General features: G+C 40.4%; 1 protein-coding gene across 2 annotated transcripts in view; it reads left to right on the forward strand.

Moving 5' to 3' along the window:
• The window catches only part of LOC124554994 (importin-9), a 169,903-nt gene that overhangs the window by 122,101 nt on the left and 21,702 nt on the right, over positions 1-26,100 (forward strand). For both annotated transcript variants that reach the window (XM_047128735.1, XM_047128734.1), the window contains exons 12-14: positions 9,878-9,956; positions 15,419-15,556; positions 17,100-17,239. In XM_047128735.1, the coding sequence (XP_046984691.1) occupies positions 9,878-9,956; positions 15,419-15,556; positions 17,100-17,239 (357 nt within the window). The remainder of the gene's footprint in view (positions 1-9,877; positions 9,957-15,418; positions 15,557-17,099; positions 17,240-26,100) is intronic.

Consider the following 26,100-nt stretch of genomic DNA (forward strand, 5'->3'; position numbering starts at 1 on the left):
CCCATAGCCTGCGTTACCTCCTTCGCCTTTACAATCGAATTTGGACCGACAGTACCTTTCCCAGGCGATGGCGGGAAGCTATTGTCGTTCCCGTTCCGAAACCTGGAAAGGACAAACATCTCCCCTCTAGCTATCGCCCCATTTCTCTCACGAGTGGTGTCTGTAAGGCTTTGGAGCGTATGGTGAATTACCGTTTAGCTTGGTGGCTGGAATCCCGCAGTCTTTTAACACCAGCCCAATGCGGATTCCGAAAGCATCGTTCTGCCGTTCACCATCTTGTTGCTCTCTCCACTTATATCATGAACAATTTTCTCCGCAAACGCCAAACGGTAGCAATATTTTTTGATCTGGAGAGAGCATACGATACCTGTTGGAGGACAGGCATCCTCCGCACACTGTTCTCTTGGGGCTTTCGAGGCTGGCTGCCCCTTTTTCTTCGCGAATTTATGGCAGAGCGCACATTTAGGGTGCGGGTGAACACTACTCTCTCCCGTACTTTCTCCCAAGAAAACGGGGTACCCCAGGGCTCCGTGCTGAGTGTTGTACTGTTTGCCATCGCCATTAATCCAATTATGGATTGTCTCCTTCCTGATGTCTCGGGCTCCCTCTTTGTGGACGATTTTGCGATCTACTACAGCTCTCAACGGACCAGCCTGCTTGAAAGACGTCTACAAGGATGTCTCGATCGCCTCCACTCGTGGAGCATCGAAACCGGCTTCCGTTTCTCACCCAGTAAGACCGTTTGTGTTAATTTTTGGCGACGTAAGGAGTTTCTTCCGCCCTCCTTACATCTAGGTCCTGTCAACCTTCCGTTTTCCGACGTCGCTAAATTCTTGGGTCTTATGTTTGACAGAAAACTGTGCTGGTCCTCCCACGTTTCCTATCTTTCGGCTCGCTGTCTGCGTTCCCTTAACACCCTCCGTGTCCTGAATGGTACCTCCTGGGGAGCGGACCGAGTGGTCCTTCCCCGCCTCTATCGCGCCTTAGTGCGCTCGAAATTGGATTATGGAAGCATAGTCTACTCCTCTGCTCGGCCGTCTATTCTTCGGCGTCTCGACTCTATCCACCACCGTGGATTATGTTTAGTGTCTGGAGCTTTTTACACCAGCCCTGTGGAAAGCCTTTATGCTGAGACTGCTGAACCTCCGCTGTCCAATCGGCGGGCAGTCCTTCTGAGTCGTTATGCTAGCCATCTGTCTTCCATGCCTGCTAATCCAGCCCATGACCTTTTTTTCGACACCTCCTTTGTTGTCGGGTATGCAAGGCCGCTCCTCCTCCCTACTACCCCCGGGAGTCCGCTTCCATCAACTGCTCCATTCTCTCTCCTTCCACTTTCCTAAAACCTTCTTGACAACTTGGGGTACAGCACCGCCTTGGCTCCGTCCTCGGATCGACTTGCTCAGAGACCTATGTCAATTTCCCAAGGATGGTACCCCTACACTTGTCTACCGTCGGGCATTTGCTGCTCTATGTGCACAAATGACGGAAGCCACATTTATTTACACCGACGGCTCGAAAACATCGTTAGGTGTAGGGAGTGCCTATATTGTTGGCGACACCCCAAATCACTTTCGGCATCCCGACCAGTGTTCAGTTTATACTGCGGAGCTTTACGCTGTTCTCCAGGCTGTCCACTACATCCGCCGCCATCAGCGGATACAGTACGTAATCTGCTCAGATTCTCTCAGCTCTCTCCTAAGTCTCCAAGCTCTTTACCCTGTGCACCCTCTGGTCCACCGGATTCATTACTGTCTGCGCTTGCTCCACCTGGGGGGCGTCTCAGTGTCGTTCCTCTGGCTCCCGGGACACACTGGTATCTGTGGGAATGAGGCGGCCGATATAGCGGCCAAGGCTGCAGTCTCTCTTCCTCGGCCAGCTATTCAGTCTCTTCCGTGTACCGATCTACGGAGCGGTTTATGTCGCCAAGTTGCTCATTTATGGCATGCGCATTGGTCAACACTTCCCCATAATAAATTGCGGGAAGTGAAAGCCCTTCCTTGCACTTGGACCTCTTCCTCCCGAACGCGTCGTCGGGAGGAGGTAATTTTAACTAGACTCCGGATAGGGCACTGTCTTTTTAGCCATCGACATCTTATAAGCGGTGATCCTCCCCCACTCTGTCCCCACTGCTCTCAGCTGTGGACGGTCAGACACCTTTTAATTGAATGCCCCTATTTTAATCCGTTACGCTCCCGTCTACAGCTATCGCCTGATCTATCGTTGATTTTAGCAGATGACACGCGCTCAGCTGACCGCGTTCTACAGTTTATTAGTGACAGTGAAATGACGTCAGTCATTTGAAGCTTTTTTTGGGGACAACCAACCCCTTTCTCTAGTGGATTTTTAAGCATTCCTTCTGCCTTTTGTTTCTCAAATTTTATGACTTTGTTCCCCTTGCTGCTGATTTTAAATTTCGCTTTTTTCCTGTTTCCTACGTCACGGGCTGGGCGCTTATGACCATAGAAGTTTTGCGCCCTAAAACCACAAAAAAAAAACACTGTCTGCAAATCAATTAGCAGTTCAGTCCAGATTTGCGACATCCACATACTGCTGTTCATCCTGTTTTTGCATGCACTGGAAACCATCTTGAGTAGCGTGCATGGTACCACATCCTTTGTCATCGTTGCGGGAAACAACCATAATAAGTTTCTCTTTCAGCCCTACTGGCTTGGATCCCTTTTCTTTCCCGACCAAGATTGCACTTCATGGTAGGATCGCAATGATGCCACCTTGCTGCGTCTGATGTTGGTGGTTAGCCTTTCAGGTTTGAAAGATTTGTAGACTTTAAAAAAAGGTCATACCTGAGGTCATCCAAAGTTGTGCAGTTCGAATTCCCCAGTGTGAACATCAGCTCCTGCCTGTACTTTTAAGTCTTGAGACACTGAGGGTTTAACAAATTCAACAGCTTGCACTTTGAGGTGTGGCTGTGCTCTGTAAGATTTAGTAATTTCCCTGTTTCTTGGCCAAGAATGAGTATCTGATACCACATACTGTGCAGGCATGGTCAAAAAGAGCAAATGTGGGATTGAAATTGGAAGAACTACTAGAGTATCACTCTCCTGCTGATTTCCCTCGTCCTGGTTTGTGGAAGTATGTTGTAGTTCTTCCCTTGACCTGTAAAGAGAACAAGCACATAAATTCCCTCACTCAGGATTGTCACATTGTCAGACTATGCACAGTGAATTTATCCACATCTTCTGCATGTAGTGTTTGGAATACCTCCATCCTCAAATTTCTGCACGAGCATGACCCTCAAGTGCTTATGTTGCTCTCAGTTGAGAAACTTCTCCTGTGCAACTGCAGCATTTGTATCTTCATCAAAAATGGTACTGATGAAGAGCCTGGTGGCTTTAAACAATGAGATCTTTCAGAAGACTTTGTTGCCCTTTGTGTGGGCTTTACTTGGGTGTTATAAAATGCTGTACTGTACCTAGAGGGATCACTGTGCTATGGCTGTAAAGCTTAAAGTTTCAGTAGATTACATAGTTGTCTTGTCATTGTTCATTAGTTAAGGCCTCATGTGTGTCAGTGTGGTGCAGTGCCTCAGCAGTGAAGTATCAGGTGACAGTTAAATCCTCTGTGGTTTGGACCCTGTTTGATGCAAGATTTTCTGCGACTTGAGGTGCATTGTTCGCAATTAAACAAAACCATGTGAAAAAATATTGAGTGGGTATGCTGCAAGTTTGTGTAATAATGCTCTTATGGTCTCTCATGTCAAGGGACTGGAGAGGCAGATACACACAGATAGCTGCTGAACTACATTTGTACTGTACATTCTTCTGCAACTCTGCTTCATATTCATTGTGGTGTTGAACAGAACAACTGGATCCTCAGGGGCCACACTTCTATTACCTCAAGTTACTGCAAATCTGAATAAATGTGATAAGGAAGTCATTCATAGAAACACCCCACCCCACATTTCTCCCACTCTTTTATCCTTGAAATTGACTGTTTTGCCATCAGTGCTTGCACGAGAAACTGGCTTAACATATTATGTGAAGTCCAGTGTTAAAAAATCCTTCACTCTTAACATAAGGAGTGTCAAGTGAAACATAATTAGGCTTACTGTATTGGAATGCTTTCAGACTTGTTTGGCTAAAGTGCTTAGTAGTTTAAATGTAAATGGCTCGCAGACTTTCGTGTATGGAGGTACTGAAAGGCAACAAGCCAAACATCAGTTAAGTTGCTGCAAAAACTAAGTCAAATACCCAACTATCTTTGGGTTATGGGGAGGCTACCTAGAAGTTTGTCTTGGTGCTGTATGTATACCTTGGTGCTGTATGTATACATTTTTTTCTCCCATAGCATAGTTTGTGTGCTGCTAGACTGCTTTTAAAATATTTTAAATTCGTCCTCAACAAAGATTCTTTCATGATCTCTTGTTGGAATGGCAGTCTCTAGATTTATTTATTAGATAAACAGTGTCATGTGCATTGAAGAGGAGTGAAACATATGTTCACTGGACAAATTATTAGTCACTACAGTGAAAGATTACATTGGTTGCTTTGGAGCCCTGTATGCGATACAAAACTTTTCAGTGCTGCCATGTGACTGCACTGCTTCTGCAAGTAATGTCTGTGAAATATGTGTGGTGCCAATTGACTGTATGGAATCAGCACAAAAAGAGGTGGAGTCTCGTACTATTAGTGTGTTGTATCCTGAGGGTGACCAGTTTATTGTGTATGCTGATAAGACCTGTGTTGGAAGTTAGATGCAGTATATGGTTTAGTGAAAATAGCACCATTGTGAAGACATTGTACAGATGATATGCAATTTGCAAGAAATGCAGATTAGATACATGTAAACAAGAATACATGTATTATAGTACATACTGGCGTTATACAGCCCTCTTGTATGGCCATTTAATAAGTACATAATTAGGGTTAGAATACAGTCTGAACCTCATGTATTATGTACCATTGGCAAACATTTCTTGATAACCTGTTGTTTGTTGTCATTTTGAAAGGTGTTGAATTTATATATTTATATATATATATATATATATATATATATATATATATATATATATATATATATATATATATATATATATATATATATATATATATAAAAAAACAAAGATGAGGTGACTTACCGAACGAAAGCACTGGCAGGTCGATAGACACACAAACATACACACAAAATTCAAGCTTTCGCAACAAACTGTTGCCTCATCAGGAAAGAGGGAAGGAGAGGGGAAGATGAAAGGAAGTGGGTTTTAAGGGAGAGGGTAAGGAGTCATTCCAATCCCGGGAGCGGAAAGACTTACCTTAGGGGGGAAAAAAAGGACAGGTATACACTCGCACACACGCACATATCCATCCACACATACAGAGACAAGCAGACATATTTAAAGACAAAGAGTTTGGGCAGAGATGTCAGTCGAGGCAGAAGTGTAGAGGCAAAGAAGTTGTTGAAAGACAGGTGAGGTATGAGTGGCGGCAACTTGAAATTAGCGGAGATTGAGGCCTGGCGGATGACGAGAAGAGAGGATATACTGAAGGGCAAGTTCCCATCTCCGGAGTTCAGAAGGGTTGGTGTTAGTGGGAAGTATCCAGATAACCCGGACGGTGTAACACTGTGCAAAGATGTGCTGGCTGTGCACCAAGGCATGTTTAGCCACAGGGTGATCCTCATTACCAACAAACACTATCTGCCTGTGTCCATTCATGCGAATGGACAGTTTGTTGCTGGTCATTCCCACATAGAATGCATCACAGTGTAGGCAGGTCAGTTGGTAAATCATGTGGGTGCTTTCACACGTGGCTCTGCCTTTGATCGTGTACACCTTCCGGGTTACAGGACTGGAGTAGGTGGTGGTGGGAGGGTGCATGGGACAGGTTTTGCATCGGGGGCGGTTACAAGGATAGGAGCCAGAGGGTAGGGAAGGTGGTTTGGGGATTTCATAGGGATGAACTAACAGGTTTCGAAGGTTAGGTGGACGGCGGAAAGACACTCTTGGCGGAGTGGGGAGGATTTCATGAAGGATGGATCTCATTTCAGGGCAGGATTTGAGGAAGTCGTATCCCTGCTGGAGAGCCATATTCAGAGTCTGGTCCAGTCCCGGAAAGTATCCTGTCACAAGTGGGGCACTTTTGTGGTTCTTCTGTGGGGGGATTCTGGGTTTGAGGGGACGAGAAAGTGCCTCTGGTTATTTGCTTCTGTACCAGGTCGGGAGGGTAGTTGCGGGATGCGAAAGCCGTTTTCAGGTTGTTTGTGTAATGATTCAGGGATTCCGGACTGGAGCAGATTCGTTTGCCACGAAGACCTAGGCTGTAGGGAAGGGACTGTTTGATGTGGAATGGGTGGCAGCTGTCATGGAGGTACTGTTGCTTGTTGGTGGGTTTGATGTGGACGGATGTGTGAAGCTGGCCATTGGACAGGTGGAGGTCAATGTCAAGGAAAGTGGCATGGGATTTGGAGTAGGACCAGGTGAATCTGATGGTACCAAAGGAGTTGAGGTTGGAGAGGAAATTCTGGAGTTGTTCTTCACTGAGAGTCCAGATCATGAAGATGTCATCAATAAATCTGTACCAAACTTTGGGTTGGCAGACTTGGGTAACCAAGAAGGCTTCCTCTAAGTGATCCATGAATAGGTTGGCATACAAGGGGGCCATCCTGGTACCCATGGCTGTTCCCTTTAATTGTTGGTATGTCTGGCCTTCAAAAGTGAAGAAGTTGTGGGTCAGGATGAAGCTGGCTAAGGTAATGAGGAAAGAGGTTTTAGGTAGGGTGGCAGGTGATCGGCGTGAAAGGAAATGCTCCATCGCAGCGAGGCCCTGGACGTGCGGAATATTTGTGTATAAGGACGTGGCATCAATGGTTACAAGGATGGTTTCCGGGGGTAACAGATTGGGTAAGGATTCCAGGCTTTCAAGGAAGTGGTTGGTGTCTTTGATGAAGGATGGGAGACTGCATGTAATGGGTTGAAGGTGTTGATCTACGTAGGCAGAGATACGTTCTGTGGGGGCTTGGTAACCAGCTACAATGGGGCGGCCGGGATGATTGGGTTTTCTGGATTTTAGGAAGATGGTAGAAGGTAGGGGTGCGGGATGTCGGTGGGGTCAGGAGGTTGATGGAGTCAGGTGAAAGGTTTTGCAGAGGGCCTAAGGTTCTGAGGATTCCTTGAAGCTCCGTTTGGACATCGGGAATGGGGTTACCTTGGCAAACTTTGTATGTGGTGTTGTCTGAAAGCTGACGCAGTCCCTCAGCCACATACTCCCGACGATCAAGTACCACGGTCGTGGAACCCTTGTCCGCCGGAAGAATGACGATGGATCGGTCAGCCTTCAGATCACGGATAGCCTGGGCTTCAGCAGTGGTGATGTTGGGTGTAGGATTAAGGTTTTTTAAGAAGGATTGAGATGCAAGGCTGGAAGTCAGAAATTCCTGGAAGGTTTGGAGAGGGTGATTTTGAGGAAGAGGAGGTGGGTCCCACTGTGACGGAGGATGGAACTGTTCCAGGCAGGGTTCAATTTGGATGGTGTCTTGAGGAGTCTGATCATTAGGAGTAGGATTAGGATCATTTTTCTTCGTGGCAAAGTGATACTTCCAGCAGAGAGTACGAGTGTAGGACAGTAAATCTTTGACGAGGGCTGTTTGGTTGAATCTGGGAGTGGGGCTGAAGGTGAGGCCTTTGGATAGGACAGAGGTTTCGGATTGGGAGAGAGGTTTGGAGGAAAGGTTAACTACTGAATTAGGGTGTTGTGGTTTCAGATTGTGTTGATCGGAATTTTGAGGTTTTGGAGGGAGTGGAACTGGAAGTGGGAGATTGAGTAGATGGGAGAGACTGGGTTTGTGTGCAATGAGAGGAGGTGGAGGTTTGCTGGAAAGGTTGTGAAGGGTGAGTGAGTTGCCTTCCCGGAGGTGGGAAACCAGGAGATAGGATAGTTTTTTGAGGTGGAGGGTGGCATGCTGTTCTAATTTACGGTTGGCCTGTAGGAGGATGCTCTGAACAGCCGGTGTGGATGTGGGAGAGGAAAGATTAAGGACTTTTATTAAGGATAGGAGTTGACGGGTGTGTTCATTGGTTTTTGTGTAGGTGAAGGATTAGGTGGGTGAGGGCAATGGATCGTTCAGTTTGGAACTGGTATAGGGACTGATGGAAGGAAGGGTTGCAGCCAGAGATACACAATCCTTGTAACCGCCCCCGATGCAAAACCTGTCCCATGCACCCTCCCACCACCACCTACTCCAGTCCTGTAACCCGGAAGGTGTACACGATCAAAGGCAGAGCCACGTGTGAAAGCACCCACATGATTTACCAACTGACCTGCCTACACTGTGATGCATTCTATGTGGGAATGACCAGCAACAAACTGTCCATTCGCATGAATGGACACAGGCAGACAGTGTTTGTTGGTAATGAGGATCACCCTGTGGCTAAACATGCCTTGGTGCACAGCCAGCACATCTTGGCACAGTGTTAAACCGTCCGGGTTATCTGGATACTTCCCACCAACACCAACCTATTCGAACTCCGGAGATGGGAACTTGCCCTTCAGTATATCCTCTCTTCTCGTCATCCGCCAGGCCTCAATCTCCGCTAATTTCAAGTTGCCGCCACTCATACCTCACCTGTCTTTCAACAACTTCTTTGCCTCTACACTTCTGCCTCGACTGACATCTCTGCCCAAACTCTTTGTCTTTAAATATGTCTGCTTGTCTCTGTATGTGTGGATGGATATGTGCGTGTGTGCGAGTGTATACCTGTCCTTTTTTCCCCCTAAGGTAAGTCTTTTCGCTCCCGGGATTGGAATGACTCCTTACCCTCTCCCTTAAAACCCACTTCCTTTCGTCTTCCCCTCTCCTTCCCTCTTTCCTGATGAGGCAACAGTTTGTTGCGAAAGCTTGAATTTTGTGTGTATGTTTGTGTTTGTGTGTCTATCGACCTGCCAGCGCTTTCGTTCGGTAAGTCACCTCATCTTTGTTTTTTTTACATATATATAAAGGCCTATAATTCAACACCTTTCAAAATGACAAAAAACAATAGGTTATCAAGAAATGTTTGCCAATGGTACATGACACATGAGGTTCAGACTGTATGTGCTATGTAGGTGAATGCTATTCCCCAGCTGTTATCCTTAATTGCACTGCACAAATGGCTGGGAAGATAGGGTAGGAAGTTACTGTCACATGTCCCAACCCAACATGTCTGCTTGTCAGTTGGCAAGTCTTTAAGATGATTTCTCCAGAAACCAATAGAATAAAACTTCAAACTCGTGTAGAAGTTACATGAAATTGTTTCTCACATATGAAAAACTTTTGGTCAAATAAGACATTCCCTTCTTGCAGCACTATATAGGTCCACAAGTTACACTTTTTGTGCTAAATACAGTTTCATTGTTCTGTTAATTGATGACCTAGTGGACAGTGGGGTAATTGTCGCAACACCTAGAGGTTTGTTATGGGAAGATAGTCACACATTGTGTTGTTTGCTGTTCTGTTGGGTGTCTGTGAAATATCAGATGACAGAGAATGAAACTAATTGCCCATTTAGTCACAACAGCTCTTCTTCCTTGTATTTGAATGATTGCACCAAGCCATTGACAATTATCCAGTGATAGCTAGCTCCTTCCTGCAAGTCAGTGCACCAGTGTACATGGTGTCAGTGTTTGTGTTTTCTTTTGTCATAGAAGAAATAAGATTTTTATTAAAAGGCATACATTTTTGTTTATGTTGCTGTTTACTTTGTGGAATTTCATCCATATTGTCTTGAGCTATAATATACTGTTTTAATGAATAGTTACATTAGAGTAGCCAAATGCTACAAGTTACTCTAATCTACTGTTTGAAATTTAAGGACTCAGTTATCCATAGATATCTACATATTAGGTGTAGGTAGAGAATATTAACTTATTCAGTTGTAATTTTGCAGATTGATCCAGTGTTTACTGTGTCATGTTGTGGAAAAATTATTTCACTGGCTATAGCAGTTTTCCTGAAATACAATTCTGGTGAGTACAGTAGTTCAATGTATATTATGTACTGTATTTAAAATAATCATGTAGTTACGCCTGAGATAATATTTACGTGTGAACTGAGTCATAAAAAAACCTGTTAAGAACAGTATGAAGTTGTTTAACAGATTCAATATGCACACTAACAAAAATTATTGTGGTGAAGTTTTTCCTTTGGTTTTGTGTGTGTGTGTGTGTGTGTGTGTGTGTGTGTGTGTGTGTGTGTGTGTGCGCGTAGGGGGGGGGGCAGGGGGGGGGGGACCATGTGTGATATATATGTAAAAGGGAACTGTTGTATGTAAAACTCTCCATCTTCCTTACTGGTTTACTTAAAGTTTTTACATCATAGTCTTAGAAACATTCAGACAGACATTTAGGTTACATATGTTTTAATGTATGTGCTGTATAAATATGTATTTACTATATGAAGAGAAAACCACATTAGCAAACATATCAAAGTTCTCGACTGGTTTACTTCAGAATTTTACGCGATACTCTAATAAACATTTGGCTGGACACAGGTGATGTCAAGGTTTTGTTTGCAACAGCAACATACAAGGCTCAAGGGTGGGGAGGGGGGGGGGGGGGGGAATTGGAATGGATGGAAGAGATGGAGAGGGAGGAGGAGATTATAAAAAGAAGGGGAAGAAGGCGAAGCTCAGAGTGTGGCGGAGGAGGAGATAAGGATTTATATCCAATTCCCATCCATATTTAGCAATTGTGAAGCATTGCTGGGTTCGCTATTATATGTATATTGAGAACTAGCAGTCCTATCACACTTCCCTGGGCACTTCTAACGATAACCTTGTATCCAATGAACACTTCCTGTGAGAACAACGTACTGGGTTTTACCATGTGAGAAGTCTTCAGGCCATTCACATATCAGGGAACTTAATCCGTGTCCTCTGCTCTTAAAGAGGTTTCCATGGGGCACTGCTTTCGGGAAATCCAGGGCTATGAAATCTGCCTGTTGTCCTTCATCTGTGGTTCACAGGATATTGTGTGAGAAAAGGGTAAGCTGAGTTTCACGCAAGCAATGCATTCTAAATCTGTGCTGATTTGCAGACGGAAGCTCTTCTGTTTCAAGAAAACTGACTTTATTTGAAATTGAAATATGTTAAAGAATTCTGTAGCATGCCCATGTTAAGGATGTGTGTGTATAATTTTGTGGGTCCATTCCTTTACCCTTCTTGTATACGAGAGTTACTTGCACTGTGTTTACTTGAGACCTCTGATAAATGCAAGCTAAATAAGTGGCCCATGTCATAGAGTACACTCTCTGAAACTGAATTGAATTGCAGTTCCATCGCATCCGGGTGGCATTTTTCTCAACGCCAGGTATGCTTATCCTCTGCCCTCCATATGCGAGTGTCTGTGATAGTCAAACAATGTTATGTCCTCATGATCTTCCTCTCGGATTGATTTTTTAAACATGAACTTGAAAACTTCATCTTTCATTTTCCTCTATTGCCATACCAGACCATTTGATGAGTGACTGGTTAGGAGCCTTTGATCCACTTTGTGATTCTATGTAGAACAAGAATTTCCCTGGCAAGATTCTTCGCTCAGGTATGACAGTAAAAGTTGTTGTTTGGGGCATGGAACTTTTTAGAAACAATCAACTTTCTGTTAACTTTTGCCCATCATCAGTTTTTGCAGTCTTTCTTGAACCATGAGTGCAGGCTCTCTGCTTCCTCAGCATTTTCCAGATGGTCTTCTTAAACCATGGTGGGCCTGTTTCCTCCTTAACCTACTTACTTGGCACATACTTCTCTAGAGCAGGATTTACAGTCAGTTTAATCTTTGCCCATAATTCCATTACATCCATCATACTGGAACTAACTACATGATGTCTAAAACTTTTGTAACCATTGTTGCTACCATGTGACTACAAATCCGTCTCTACACTGACAGTCTCAAGGTGGTCAGGTTTGTTTGTTGTTAAAAGGCTTAAAATATTTGACCTCACTCAAACATTCATTGTCACTGATGTTTCCATGTTTCATTCTATAACTTCCAAACTAATAAGTGGTCCTCCATTCCTGAATAGGACCATGAGAGGGAAAGGTATGATAGAGGACTGCTGCCAATCTGACAGATGTCCCAAACAGGATGGGAAAAGGAAATATTTGTCAATTTCATACAGAGAAGGCACACTGTGCAAATCATCTCTGAAGTTGTAAGACATTTTGCTTTCATGGGCCACAATGTCAAAATTGTATCACTTGTGTTTTAATTACGGTAAAAGCCTGTTTAAAAGTGAACGAGGTAATTTATTGACCATTACTGTAACAGAGTATAATACTTAGTGATCCTGTGTGTGTCGTCGTCACATTGAATGAAGCGCGACATTCGATAAAACTTACTTTGTTCCTCACAGATAACAATAGGAGTAACACATTAATCATGTGCAACCACTTCTTTGTGAGGACTGCTGTCAAAATGGCTTCATGAGCAAATAAGAGTATTTCCAAGCATCTCTGGATCAGCCAACAGTGGTTACTGTGTAGGATGAACAGCGCCTACCCCTATTAACTGTCTTCGTCACCATCAGAACAAAGTAGTGTGCTACTCGCTACATTTGAAATATGTTTAAAAAAGGTGGATTTAAAGTTCAGTGAAGATGCTTATTTTTCTCAATAGAGTTAAAGTGGAAGCTGACAATATTCTGAAGCAGTTTCCGGAAAGTCTGCAAAAGCCAACATTGGGAGTGGTGGTGGTGGTGGTGGTGGTGGTGGTTGTGGTGGTGGTAGAAGACTGACACCATTCTTCCTCTTGTGCTTACAGCTGTTGCAAAATTCTGGGCAACATGGTAATGAAACCAATTCTAGTCTTAGTCCATTTTTGATATTTCCGTGTTATAGTTGGACACACTGGAAGTGGTGATATCAAAGATGATCCACCCCGGGGACTCTCACATAACATTGTTTTTGTTATGCTGTATATTGTGAAAATAAGACTATTACATAATAAATCTGTCATACTATTTTCACGATTAGTTTTCGTATTTGTCACATTTTCATTGTTGCCAAGAATTTACAAAGCTGGCTTACAAAAATCCAAGAATTTGATATCATGTAGTGATCACTTGTAATTAAAGGTCAGAATTTAAAAAATTACACTAAAATCATTTATATGCAAAAGTAGCATAAATCACAAATATTAACAATATTATTTTCACAACATGAAAATGTGGTAACAGGAAAACATGTCTACAGCTGTATTTGAGTAAGAGTTGAAATTATTCACAATACGGTCTCAAATGGAGGTCAGTGATCCATTTAAGGAGCATTTTTTGCTTTGGTAATGTATGTGTAGCAGTGAATAAACACAGAGCTTATTTATTTGAAGATCATAGCTAAAAAAAGGTTGGCATAAAGCATACAATAATTTCCAACTTACTGAAGCACAGAGAAGATGGTGTTCCACATGTCATTAGATGTTTTACCATCTTATAATAATACTTCACCATTATACATTGCAAGTGATAACTGCACCCCAATCATAATACACTAAAGGACGTGGAAAGTGTTACACTATGAAGCAAAGTCTGATATTTGTCAAGCTTGATACAGATTCTTCCCATAATGCAGACCGTTCCAGCTCACATGTGCAGCCAGGAGCAGCTGGGCACGGGCATGGGCACAGGCACAGGTTGACAGAGGTGAGCAAACAGCTGACATGCAGTCAGTCTTGCAGCTGGGCCATGGAGTAGTATATTATATTCCCTTGGCTGAGCACATGGGGAGAGACGGCCAAGCAGCTGAAGCATGTGCAGTCAAGCCCTCTGACAGGTAGTCTGCAGTACATGTGCCTATTCACAAGTGCAATGAGAGGTTGGCAGGGGTGTTCTTGCCCCCATGGGAGCAGCATTTGAACAGCCTACCATAACGGGTACCAAATGATTACACTCCCATTCCATTCAGAAATGATTTTAATCATAAATATGAGGTGTGACCCCTATGGGCACAAAAATATGCTTGTATTTGTTGTCATATGAGTTAACAGTCAGAATAAAATCTTAAGAAATTTGTTATCAAGCCTGAAACACTTGCTGTGTCTGTTCATAAACATTTCTGGTTGAAAGCTGCTATGAAAGTAGATATATTTCCATTGTGTGCCAGTCATGCTCTGTAGCTGACAGATCACAACTGGACAGGCCAATCAAGGAGCCATTTATTCCTCTAGGCATTGGTGGTGTGAACTACCATGACAGAATATGGCATGTGGTGTTCCAATTGTGAAGGGTATGATGACAAGATTTATCATTCTTACCACATGCCTGCAAACATTCAGCCTCCCTTCAACAGTAACCAAATCAGTCTTGTTGTCTTATCCAATAATTCCCAATATCATGATTCCAGCAGTTGGGTAGGTATGGGTAATGAGAGATACTGCTTTCTGTGACATTTTACTAGGTTTTCTACTGATACGTTGGCATTGATCTGTCTACCACAAAGAGAATAGAGGCTCATTGCTGAGTGCCACAGAATGCCACTCCACATCTCAGCCAACTCTGGCTCCCCACAATGCAAATTTCTGTTGTCTTTCGTATGGTGTAAACGGTAAACAACACATGGCAACATGAAATCTCAACCCAGCTTCCGTTACTTTGTTCCCAGTAGTTCCAGAAGTATCCTCCATCACACGCTGTAAAGTGGTTTCTGGGGTCTACATTCAGATACAGAATACTATTGCATCCATCCAGCACATTTTGTAACAAGAATGTTCTGTGTTTTTTTTTTTTTAAATATAAATTTTTATTTTGCCTTCATCATCATAGTAAGCAATAAACAAAAGAAGAAATTGTCAAAAAGGAAACAATCATTTCAAAGTTGTGGTTTCATTTTGGAACCACTGGGACATGGTTTTCAGCCACTTCTCATTTCCTGAGCTATATTTGAAAGCAGTTTTGTGTTTCTCCCCAACACAATCCCACATCTTGGAAATTCCATAACTCTTAATGCCTAAAACAAATTATAATCCTAAATAACAAGCCACAATGGGCGTAAAATTTAATAACTTTATCAAAAGTACATACTAATCCAGTGGTTTAGTTTCAAAACAACTTGTAACGGCAGTAGTACTAAGTCAGCTGTGCATTACAATAACTTTAAATAGACTTACATTCACTGTTAATTGCCTCCTCATTATGGCCACTAAAAATAAAAACACTTAACAATATCCTACAGTTGTGTATCAGAGACTCTGTGCTATTACTTTATTGCTTTAAACAAGTAGTACTTCTAGTGTACCACTAGATGCATCTGTCTTGCAATAAAATGGTGGTTTCAGGCAGAAGCCACAGGTACTCAAAGGGTTAAATTATATGCCAGGAATCTTACATTTTATGGGGCCCATGTCTGATTTAAGAGATTGCCACCCTATCAGTCTGTTCAAACTTTATTCTCATTGTTTCCACTAAAATGTGTTGTTTATATTTACATTTCTAATTGCAGATCATTCAATAGTTAATGTGGCTTTAGATATATTCAGGGAACTTTCAATGAGTCCAGATAGCTTGGTGAAATTGGAACAAAGATTTGTGCCTACATTAGTCAGCATTTTGAATGCACCACAGGAGAAGATAGTTGCAGGTGAGTGCATAAAAAATCTTGGGTATCATTTTCTTTAAATGTAGTTTTTAATTTAATATTAAATATGAAGCACTTTCCTGATGTGCATGATACATAAACAATATTTTTTTCAGATCACCTGGAAAGTGTTTCCTATACAGTATTAAGTTCTGTTGAGCACTAACGGAATATTCAGATACTGTTACGGTTTCTTTTTTTCCATTGTGAGAAAATGTTTTGGTTATTTTCTGCACAACCTTTTGCTTATAAAATCTTGTCCTGACAAACAAATGAACCCTGTGGTTGCTAGAAGACTTGATTGGCCCATGCCTAAATGAGTGCTATGCCATTACTGCCTTATATGTCCACCTGCAGCAAGTATCCTGCATCTGGGCTGCAGCTATGCAGCATCCTGCCTTGCCCTGTGCTGAATATTTCCAGAGTTAAGTCCGTGATATTCCCTTCTGTTTTATCACTGCCAAGGAGAACATAATTCTAGATGTGAAAATTAATTTCTAACTTCGATGGTTGTTCATGAATTAATGGTTACTACTAATAAGCATAGATTTAAAGATGGCTTTTCCTTCAATAGTTTCTTATGCAAATTTGGTAACTCATTCTGACAGTTGTCAATTTCAGTACATATTGATAGTCCAGTCTTCCATAAAGTCAGTAATACATGCTGTACTGCATGTATTCTTCACTCTGTCAAAGAAATAAATTTGATTTTAATGAAGTGGATAGTGATGCACATTGATGGTTACTTTGTGTTCAGATTATAATGTTTCATTGTATGTGAGATGAAAGCTATCAGTGACAGTTTTGCTTTGTGGTATTTTTGTAGTAATGTGCTTAATCACTGAAAGAGGGGACAGATTGCCTCTCTTTAATAAATTCACTATACAAACAAAACTTCTATAGGAACAGCTCTCATCCTGTTAATTTGCAATGCCTTTCATAAATTTCCGATAACTGCTTGTCCATCGGAAAATGGACAACTTAATTCTGTTATGGAGTTAACAATATTTCATAACTTTAATATATGCACATGTTGATTGTGACAGTCATCTGTGAATATTTTATAAAGCATGTATTGCCAGTGATGTTACTTATTATGATCAGACACTTTTCAGTGCAGCCTCAGTAGACCAGGCTTGAGAGTGAACCATCTGGTTCCAAACTAGTTGCCAAATGTGTACTGCAACTATGATGGATTTCTTAATAAATACTTTATAATAGAGTATTAATAACCAGTCTCCGTGTGTGTGTGTGTGTGTGTGTGTGTGTGTGTGTGTGTGTGTGTGTGTGTGTGTGTGTGTGTGTGTGTGCGTGCATGCGCGCGCGTGTGTGTGCGTGTGTGTGTGTGTGTGCATGCGCGCGCACTTTCACTTGAAGAGGAGAAAGAGCTTGAAAGCTAGTGTGACTGCTGGTTCATGTTAAGCCTCTGCTCCATGCATTGGTCTGTTATTGGTGAGTGGTTGTCTTTCCCTTATTTTAAGTAGAGGACGAGTGATAGAATAAGGACATTGCATTTTTACCATTTGAAATGCCTATTCTTTTATAGGACTTGCAGCAAATGCTTTGGATGCATTGCAGACTATTGTAAGGAACTCAAAGCCACCATTAAGCGATGCATTAATAAACACAGCTTTTCCTGCTGCTGCACAGTGCATCTTAAAAACCAGTGATCATTCAATAATGCAGGTCAGTGTGATGGTCAGAGGTTGTTTGACTGCAACTTAAAATATTGTTTAAAACAATGTCATTGCCATAAATATTGCACTGGCAGTGCAGGATCTGTTTAAATTGTGATGGCGTTTTCTGTTATTATGTAATGCTTATGTACATATTTCATTGTTTATCATCTCACATATTACTCGTACTTGCAAAGATCACATTTTATTTGAGCAGTGGTGCCTCCAAATGATACTAAATGCTGGTTTTTGTTAGATTTTTTAATTATAGTTTATGAAAAGTATCATTGTTTTACTGGATTTCATGGGCAGTATCTGTGATTCAGTTATCGAGACATAACCCGTGACACATCTTCACAGAATGTCTGCTTGCCTTTCCTATATACGTAGTTTGGCTAGCACTCAAGTGAGATATGACTTAACCACAGCTTAGGATGTAAGTTTACTGTTTGAACAAGAGCCTCATAAATAGTCTTCCAGTGCCCAGTTGTTGATTGCTGGGAGGTTGGAGTATTTTTAAATAACTTTTTGTACAACCACTGAACTAGTTTTCTGCTCTGTACTTCTTCACTGCTGAAATAGGGGTGTTAAAACAAACATTCTGTAAGTCTCCTAGACTTTGAGTCTAACATAATAAAACAAGTGACAATAATAATATATTGTCCATACTCAATAATTGTTCAGTTGGAAATTTACACAAATGGTCGGACATATTGCTATCGCAGAACTTTGTTTTTCGCAGACTGACTTACTTAACGACTGCACATGATTTTAGCTGAGTTGTAATTAAACATACAAATATAACTCAGTAGTGATGCAGCCAGACTGACAATCAGCATTTACATGTTGAAGGTTGTGCATGGAGTGTGACAATCACGTAATACTAAAGTCTTTATCTCTTGTAACTATACTGAGCGAGGTACAATTTTGATGTGTCAATTTTGTATGTGCTTCTATTCAAACTACAGAGACAAAAACTGGTGGAAGAAAATCTGCAACATCACAACCAGTGCCTGACTAAAAATTGGAACATAATGAAATACATTAGTGCCATAGGTAATTGAATCTCTGTTTTAATAATCACAGAAATACGTATAAAATTATGACCTGGAAAGCAGTTCGAGGGCAGTGGGCATACTTTTTACCTGGAAAAAGTGGAACAAACAATTGATTGGTATTACATGTGTTTGATAGTCAAAACTATTTTAAAAAAGAACAATGTGTAAAAGAAATAATGGTATGATGATTGTCATAGAAATTGTCATTTCCTGGTAATATTAGAAATGAGTATCTATTCAAAATTGTGAAAGAAAACCAAATTACAGCAACTGGGGCAGGGCAGGGAAGGGGCAAATGTTAAACTTCTGCGAGGCTAGTCGCAAAACAGGCAGGACCACTTCAAGAACATTATTCCACTGAAGCACCTTGTTTAGTACCTTCCTCCTACACTTTCACCTGGAACAGTTTTCACTACTAATTGTGATATGCACAGTACACACACCTTGCACTGCAGCACCCCTTTCAGGTTGGTGGGCATCTCAAGTGGTAACTTATCGCTTGGGCCTTAAACTGGCCCTGCAAATACTGACAGTGTCAAAGACTTCATCAAAATATTATATAAAATAAGAACTGCTGAAAATGTTGAAGATTTGTGGGTCAGTTTAGAAAAAGTTAATCAGAAAAGTATCTATTTAGTTGTGCGAAGAAGAGCAGGACTAAGAATTTGATCTTAGGTACAGATAGAAATGACATTAAGCATGGGTTTTCAATTCTTGAAGAATTGAAGTAAATCAGAGTAATTGAAATCTAAGTTCATGAGTATGAGTTTGTGTTGATGGCAGAATGGGGAAGGAATTGGCTGTGGCCATAGCAAAGGAACCATCCTCATATCAGACTTAAACGATTTAGGGTAACTCGAAAAGCCAAATAAGATAGCTGGAATAGGATCTGTGGCAACAGAAGAGATTGCTAAGTGATCAATGAAATCAGTTCACCAAGAAACATGTGAAATTGCCATAAAGATGATGACATTTATAGAAAACAAGATTCAATACAGAATAAAGGTAATGCTTGGCAACAAAAATTGATAATTACTGTTTGTGAAGTGAAAGGCTTCTTGTAGAACCTGAGATGGATTTTGTGTGTGCGCATGGTGTTTAGTAGTAGCTGTTAAAGACTTTTGTAAATAGAAAAGCCATACATGTTACTGCATAAGCAAGTGAATTGTCATACGAGATGTCTGTGTTTATACAATGTGCCAAAAAAGCAGAAGTGTTCTAACGTTATGGCAAATATTTTATTGAAGAAATCCAGTTGTTGTAAATGGAGCTCACAGGTGATTCACATTACTGAATACAGTACATAAAGTGTTTTCTGGAATTTTACATCAGATGAATATGGGAAGGAAATGAGATTAAGAAAAAGCATTTGTTGACAAATGCTTGGTAGTAAAGCAGGTAATAGAAGAACACAATGGCATAACAGAAATACTAGTTTAGATTTCATTGAACTGACAGGCAGTCAGTAATAGTGCCAGAAAAAAAGTTACAGACTTATCCAAAGAGGAGGGACTATTCATCATTACTTATAAATGCTTTCTAAGTTCGTACAAATTATAATTTTATAATTTTTGTAGATAAAACTGCAACTTGAGCCAGTCTACCACCACAAAGGCATTAGTTTGTTTATACTTCTACTGTGTTAAATATTCTTTAATTAATAAATAGTACATAATTAGCAGAAAATGATAGTCATCTTCTGCATAAACATTATTATTTAAAAATAATTAAGAACAGAAAACTCCTGGCTTTTATTGTACTTAATTCCAAAGGAAACATTGCTGTAAATGAAAGAATAATAGAACTGGTTCATTGCTTTTTCTGAAATCATCTACAAATTTGATAATACAATAAAGTAATGATATTGGTAACTTGGTGTTCTATCAGAGGATACTGGCCTTATCATTGGCTGTGGTTTAGTCTCAACTTACTATTGTAACAATATGATCTAGATCACATTATATAGTAGTTTGTTCTGCTAGCAATTTCTGTGTTCTGTGAGGTGTGTGTTTGCTGCCGAGGCCTTTGCGAAAGGGTGCAGGCACTGGTAGTGGGCATTTTGTCAAAGGTTGAAGTATTTTGATGTTTTAAGGAATTTTCAGCATCAGGAGCATAAATTTCAGATAAACCACATAGCACCAGAATGACATATCCAAATGTTAGGAATCAAATTTTGTGTGCTGTGTGTAACTATAAGAATGCTTGGGAACAAGTGAATTACTTATAGCGTTGTTGTTGATATTTCAGTAAATCAACTGAGGATATGGAACACTTCCTTTTGTAACATGTCTCCATCTTCTTGCACAGATTAAAGTATTCCTCATCTAAGAAAAACACATTAATAGTAATTAAACAGGATTTTGTATTGTGATTTGGAGGGAAAATCCACAAAGATGAGGAGTGCCACACTAACTCCAACAAAAGGAAAAAAAGTGAAAATCAGCAAAACATATGCACATTATGGTCCTAAAAAAGAAATTAGACAAATGTGATTCCTGTAAGACTTCTGTGTTAAGGACAGACAGTAAATCAACATTTTTACCAGGACATTTTTATCTTCGAAAAAGGATCACTTTGTGAAGCCAAGCATCATATAAAAGTAGTTGCTGCATCATGGTATGCCTTTCGACAATGCACACTGTTTGTCAAAAATTAAACTCAACTACCTTATCCCTCAGACTTTGTTCCTTACCATACTGTCTTCCTGAATCCAACTACTTATATTAGAAGACTTTTTGGTACAATAGGAAAAACCAACAACCACCACCCAGGTGATAACGATTCCAGTTGCATCGCACCAGCACTACTGCAGAGTGTGAATTGAGTTTGTCATGTACTGTGTGCCTTCATTAGGAGATTATCTTATTAGTTCATTTACAGTCTTCAGATATTTGGATACTGTTCATAGATGTTTTGGTAGCTTGATCATATATTGTATGAAAATAATAAATAAATGTATTGTGGCTGTCAGCTTCATTCAAGTGTGTAGATGTGGAGCTACAGCAGCAGCTTGCATGTCAGTGCAGTGAACCTTTCAATTAGAATTATTAGGCTCAGTGCGATCCTCACCCTCACCCTTACCTTCAACTTCCAGACCACCTTGCCACAGAAAAATTTGTAGTGATCTGTGGAAAACCAACCCAGCTTACCTAAATCAGTTCTCTGTGGTGTTTGAAAATTAGTCCCATCAAACTTAAATATAAACTAATACACGTTATGATTAAAACAAATTTCAGTGACCTCATATAATAAGGTATTTAGAATATATAATCCAAATCGTAGCTTAAATTAGCTTTATAATCGTGTATGATCTCGGCTTTTAGTGTGTATTGAAAGCTCTGTATTTGAATGATTCGAGGAAACCTTGGGATGTACTAGTAGTGTGTATCTTTTTGAAATTCAGGGCACCATTTCTTGTAAATGAAATGGTATACTCGGTGATCTACTATTTATTTATCGTGTGTAAAAGGCATTTTCAGTCTCAATTTCTGCAGTGGTTATGTAATATTTGAGTGCTGTCCATGTAATCTCAAAGCAATTGAGGTGCTAAGACAGTGAGGCCAAATCAGCAAAGTCTTACTCACTTACTGAAAAAGTAAACATAGAATAGTTGTGCGTCAAATGTACTCTTCAAAATATTTAGTATATAAATTAACCAGGCCCAAGTCAGGTGCTTCACAGGAAAGTTTCGTGTAACTGAGCTGAACTATTGCAGCAGTAGCAGGGAAAGCAGTTGCATGAAACTGCTATGAGTAGAAGAGAAAAACATGTGCAAAGTGAGAACTGCTGAAAACGGGGGAGGAAAACTGGAAACAACATACAAGTTGCAAAAAAGTTCTTTAAATTCTTGTGGGCATTTCAGTTGAGAATGTTCAGAATACAATGTGCAATAAAGAATTTTGTGTTAACAGTATTTTATTCACAGATAGTATATAAATCGGCTGGATACAACAGCAGTTGCAACATTTTAGGCTCCAGTTGTTAAAAAAGACCTTATTTGTGCAGAGCCACAGTAGATATGGTAAGTGAATCATAGTCCAACAAGGGCAGTCCTAAGGAAATTAACCATACACCACCAAAGTGGATAGTGTAGCAGTACAGGTTCTGACCAGGATACAGTTGGGAACAATAAAAAAAAAATTGCTGTTCTGGATACAGATTTCAGAAAATCAATCATGATGTAGGAGTTACACATATTCTATGGAAAGAAACTGCTGTGTGACACTTATTTTCAGGAGCATCCAGTAGTAAATAAGTTTTGTGTGGTATGAGGAATTTATTTCCACAATGAATATGCACCTGAAGAGATGCCTGTGCCCCATGTGGGGGAGTTTTAATTTAGCAAGGAAAGCACAGACGCAGTTGATGTGCTAGTACTGCTATTAGTTGATTGGTCCGACATGGGCTGTAGTATAGAGTTGACCATCTGGAAGATTGGTAACACTAAAGCCCATTCTACACAGGGCATGTGAGCTTGCAAGATTAGCTGTGATGCACCATTTCTGCTGGCACCTACCACGTATATGATACTCTTTGCACAACATTCACGCGTACAATTGCTAGAAGGCGGAATAGGATGGATCCTATTCTCATGCAAATGTAGGTGCTTTGCCCATATGCAGACACAGAGTGGGGAGCACAGTTGACAAATGGGGCAATGTTCTATGTGTATTGTGTATCTTGCTCCCGATCAGTGAAAAGTAGTACAGCAGGTTCTTCATCTCACAAAAATTAATGCGTGAAATATCTGCAATTTTCAGTAAGTATTATTTGAAGCTTTATCTCAGTTAAACAATTTATAAAAAGTTGCTGCTATTATAAGCAACTCCTCAGTTGTTGGAGTCTGCAAGAAAGAAGTGAAAGTTACAGGAAACAAGTACTTTCAAATATTTATCCCTCAAAGAGTTACGGATTTCACAGCTTGTGTCTTATCGGGTTAGACACTCGAAACTGACGTACAATGCTCAAACTAAAAGCTCTTGTAAGATTTGCCAGTTTCCAGGAATAACAGTGTAACTGTTTACCAAGAAAGGAATAAAATATGAAAATTTTCAGTTAATATAACTGATCAAACAATCGTATGAAAAAATATACACACAAAATTAGTCTTGCCAATCTGCATGGCGAAATTGCTTCCCTCCTAATGCTGTATCTCAGGTGAATATTTGGTTCAATGAAGAATGACAGCTTGTCAAAAAAAGCTGCATCCATTCTTACAAAATTTTATACAGTAGTGGATCCTCCAGCCTCAGCTCCTTCATCAATAAGGAATAGCAGTCCTTTTCCTGGTCCCAGCGGCTTCTATTTTTTGCCGCATTTTTCTTCAGATTTTTTCTTTATGGTGAAAGCCACAACTATGCTAATAAAAGCCAAGGCGATATCTTCTTCAATCCTTTCTGAGCCTTGTCTTCTGAAAGTATTTAAACAGCTTTGAGACCATTTACAAATGTGAGAAACTTATAGTTCCATACAAACTGCATGAAAACAATTAAATGCAGCATCATAGTGACTGTCTAAAGTACAAATAAATGTAGTTTCCTTAGAAAGACATAAAATACCTGAAAGTCTCGAAAGTGAACTGAAGCCGTCGATTCACGTGCTGGAAGTTGTCAACAAACACAGCAAACACGTAAAGCAGACGACGTGACACGCTTGCCGTATAAACACTTTTGTGGTTGGACGTTCTATCGCATGGAGTGCTGCAGTGGACTACTTTCTTGTGAGAGTCTTATGTCTAGTGTAAAACAGGCTTAAGGAAGGTGGCACACAGGTGAATCCAGTCTGTGATTATTGTTTGAATTCCTTTGTATTTTAGCGTTCAACCCCTCTGGTTGTCCAGATGATGAAAATATCAGTGCATCAGAACTACACTAAGAACTTTGTCCTGAGATCCCCCTTCCCATCCATGCTCTTTTTCTGACAACATTGGCTTAACAATCCTGTTTCCAGTGCAAATATCCATGTATTTTGGTGTGCATTTCAAGTAATAGTTGTAGAGTATAAAATTACTATGTGGAAGTAGTTACCATATGCTTAATTTTATGCAGTTGCCAGTTGTGGGAGTCTTCAGCAGCAAAGATGTGTATGGGGAGAGTGTTAACCTTAACTTTAGCAATTGAGGGGTCAGCGCAACAGTGGTCTAAGCCACTTTTTCAAGAAATAAACAGACGGTCAAAGTTATACGATTGTGGTTTTTCTTGGAATTTGAAAATCCCAATTTTTTTGGTAGTGGTGTATTCCATGATGATTGGTTAACTTAACCACAATGTTATAAATTCTTTTGTGAATTAGTTTTAGAAATAGTGCAGTTTGTATGAGGCACCTGCAACTAGTTTTCTTGGTTTGACCACTGTTGCACCGACATTTTTGTGTACGTGAGAAAGAAGAGAAAATGTTGTTTGAATAAATGTAATGTAATTAATCATATGTTCATCCTAATAGTTGTTTTACAAGTTTTAATATGAATTTAAAGTAACAATACATTACACAAAGTGGTTATGTCAATAAAATAATTAAGAGTATAAACTTATCATTACAAGCAAGAGCTTTCTTTTTCAGTATGTGTTTAGCAAGCTTGCACAGTAGGCCTACTATACATAATCAAAAATGTCTTCACTGTCATTCTCCACAATGTGTTGCATACTTTCATCTTCCTCAGTTCTATTTTGAGATACCAGACTACTATAAAATGAATGGTGAATGGATGGAACAGATTTCAAAAGGTCATTAATATCTTTGTTTCTTTGGGTTTATTGGCCTGGGGTTGGAATATTTTGGTACTAGCTGAACATGTTGTAGTTAAAGGGTGTGTTTATTCTTTCTCCTTTCCACCGAGCAAGGTGGTGCAGTGGTTAGCACACTGGACTCGCATTCGGGAGGACAACGGTTCAATCCCGCGTCCGGCCATCCTGATTCAGGTTTTCTGTGATTTCCCTAAATCGCTATAGGCAAATGCCGGTATGGTTCCTTTGAAAGGGCACGGCCGACTTCCTTCCTTATCCTTCCCTAATCTGATGAGACCGATGACCTCTCTGTTTGCTCTCTTCCCCCAAACAATCCAACCCTCTTTCTCCTTTGTCCTTTAACTATATTCATACAAGCACCTTGCTCTATACTATCTGAATAACAATACCTGACACAATATTTCCATGGTTGCTCAACAGACTTTCAGCATTGAAATGAGACTGAAAGCAACAGGTTCTTTATTCTCAGTAAATTTACGATTAGTTATTTTATCAGTTAAAGGCTTTGAACTTACGAATTCAACCTGTTGCAGTTCACTTACATTAAATTTTCTTTTACCTATCCTAGTATATTTGTTTATAAGATCTACCCACAAAGCAGGTGTATACACACATCTTTTCAATCTCTCTCTTCTCTGCGAGCCCAAAGTCCCTATCACAGGGTAGGTAGCTACGACCTGATACTAGATACTTGTGAACTGAACTATTTCCTTAACATATTGTCTGTGAATAAGTTGCAATCAAAAGCATACTAAGGATATATTATTATTTTGAGCAAAACAGTTATTAGAATACACGATTAATTTATCAATATTTCGAAGATTGTTAGAAGCATATTTAAATTAAACATTATATTATTTCATCAGCACCTCGTCCTGCAATATGTTCTTGCCATACATACATGTGCACATCATCTGAAGTACAATCATGCACACAAAAGTTAAAGTCCACAACTGTCTCTTGTTGAAAAATTCACTAGTGTGTAGATGGGGAGTAGAAAGAGCTTGTTGTAAATCGAATGCTATCACTGTCACAGAACTGTGGTCTTTAGAATAAGCTGTATCAGTCTT

Source organism: Schistocerca americana, chromosome X (genome assembly GCF_021461395.2).
Source record: "Schistocerca americana isolate TAMUIC-IGC-003095 chromosome X, iqSchAmer2.1, whole genome shotgun sequence".
In the NCBI taxonomy this organism is placed as follows: Eukaryota; Metazoa; Arthropoda; class Insecta; order Orthoptera; family Acrididae; genus Schistocerca; species Schistocerca americana.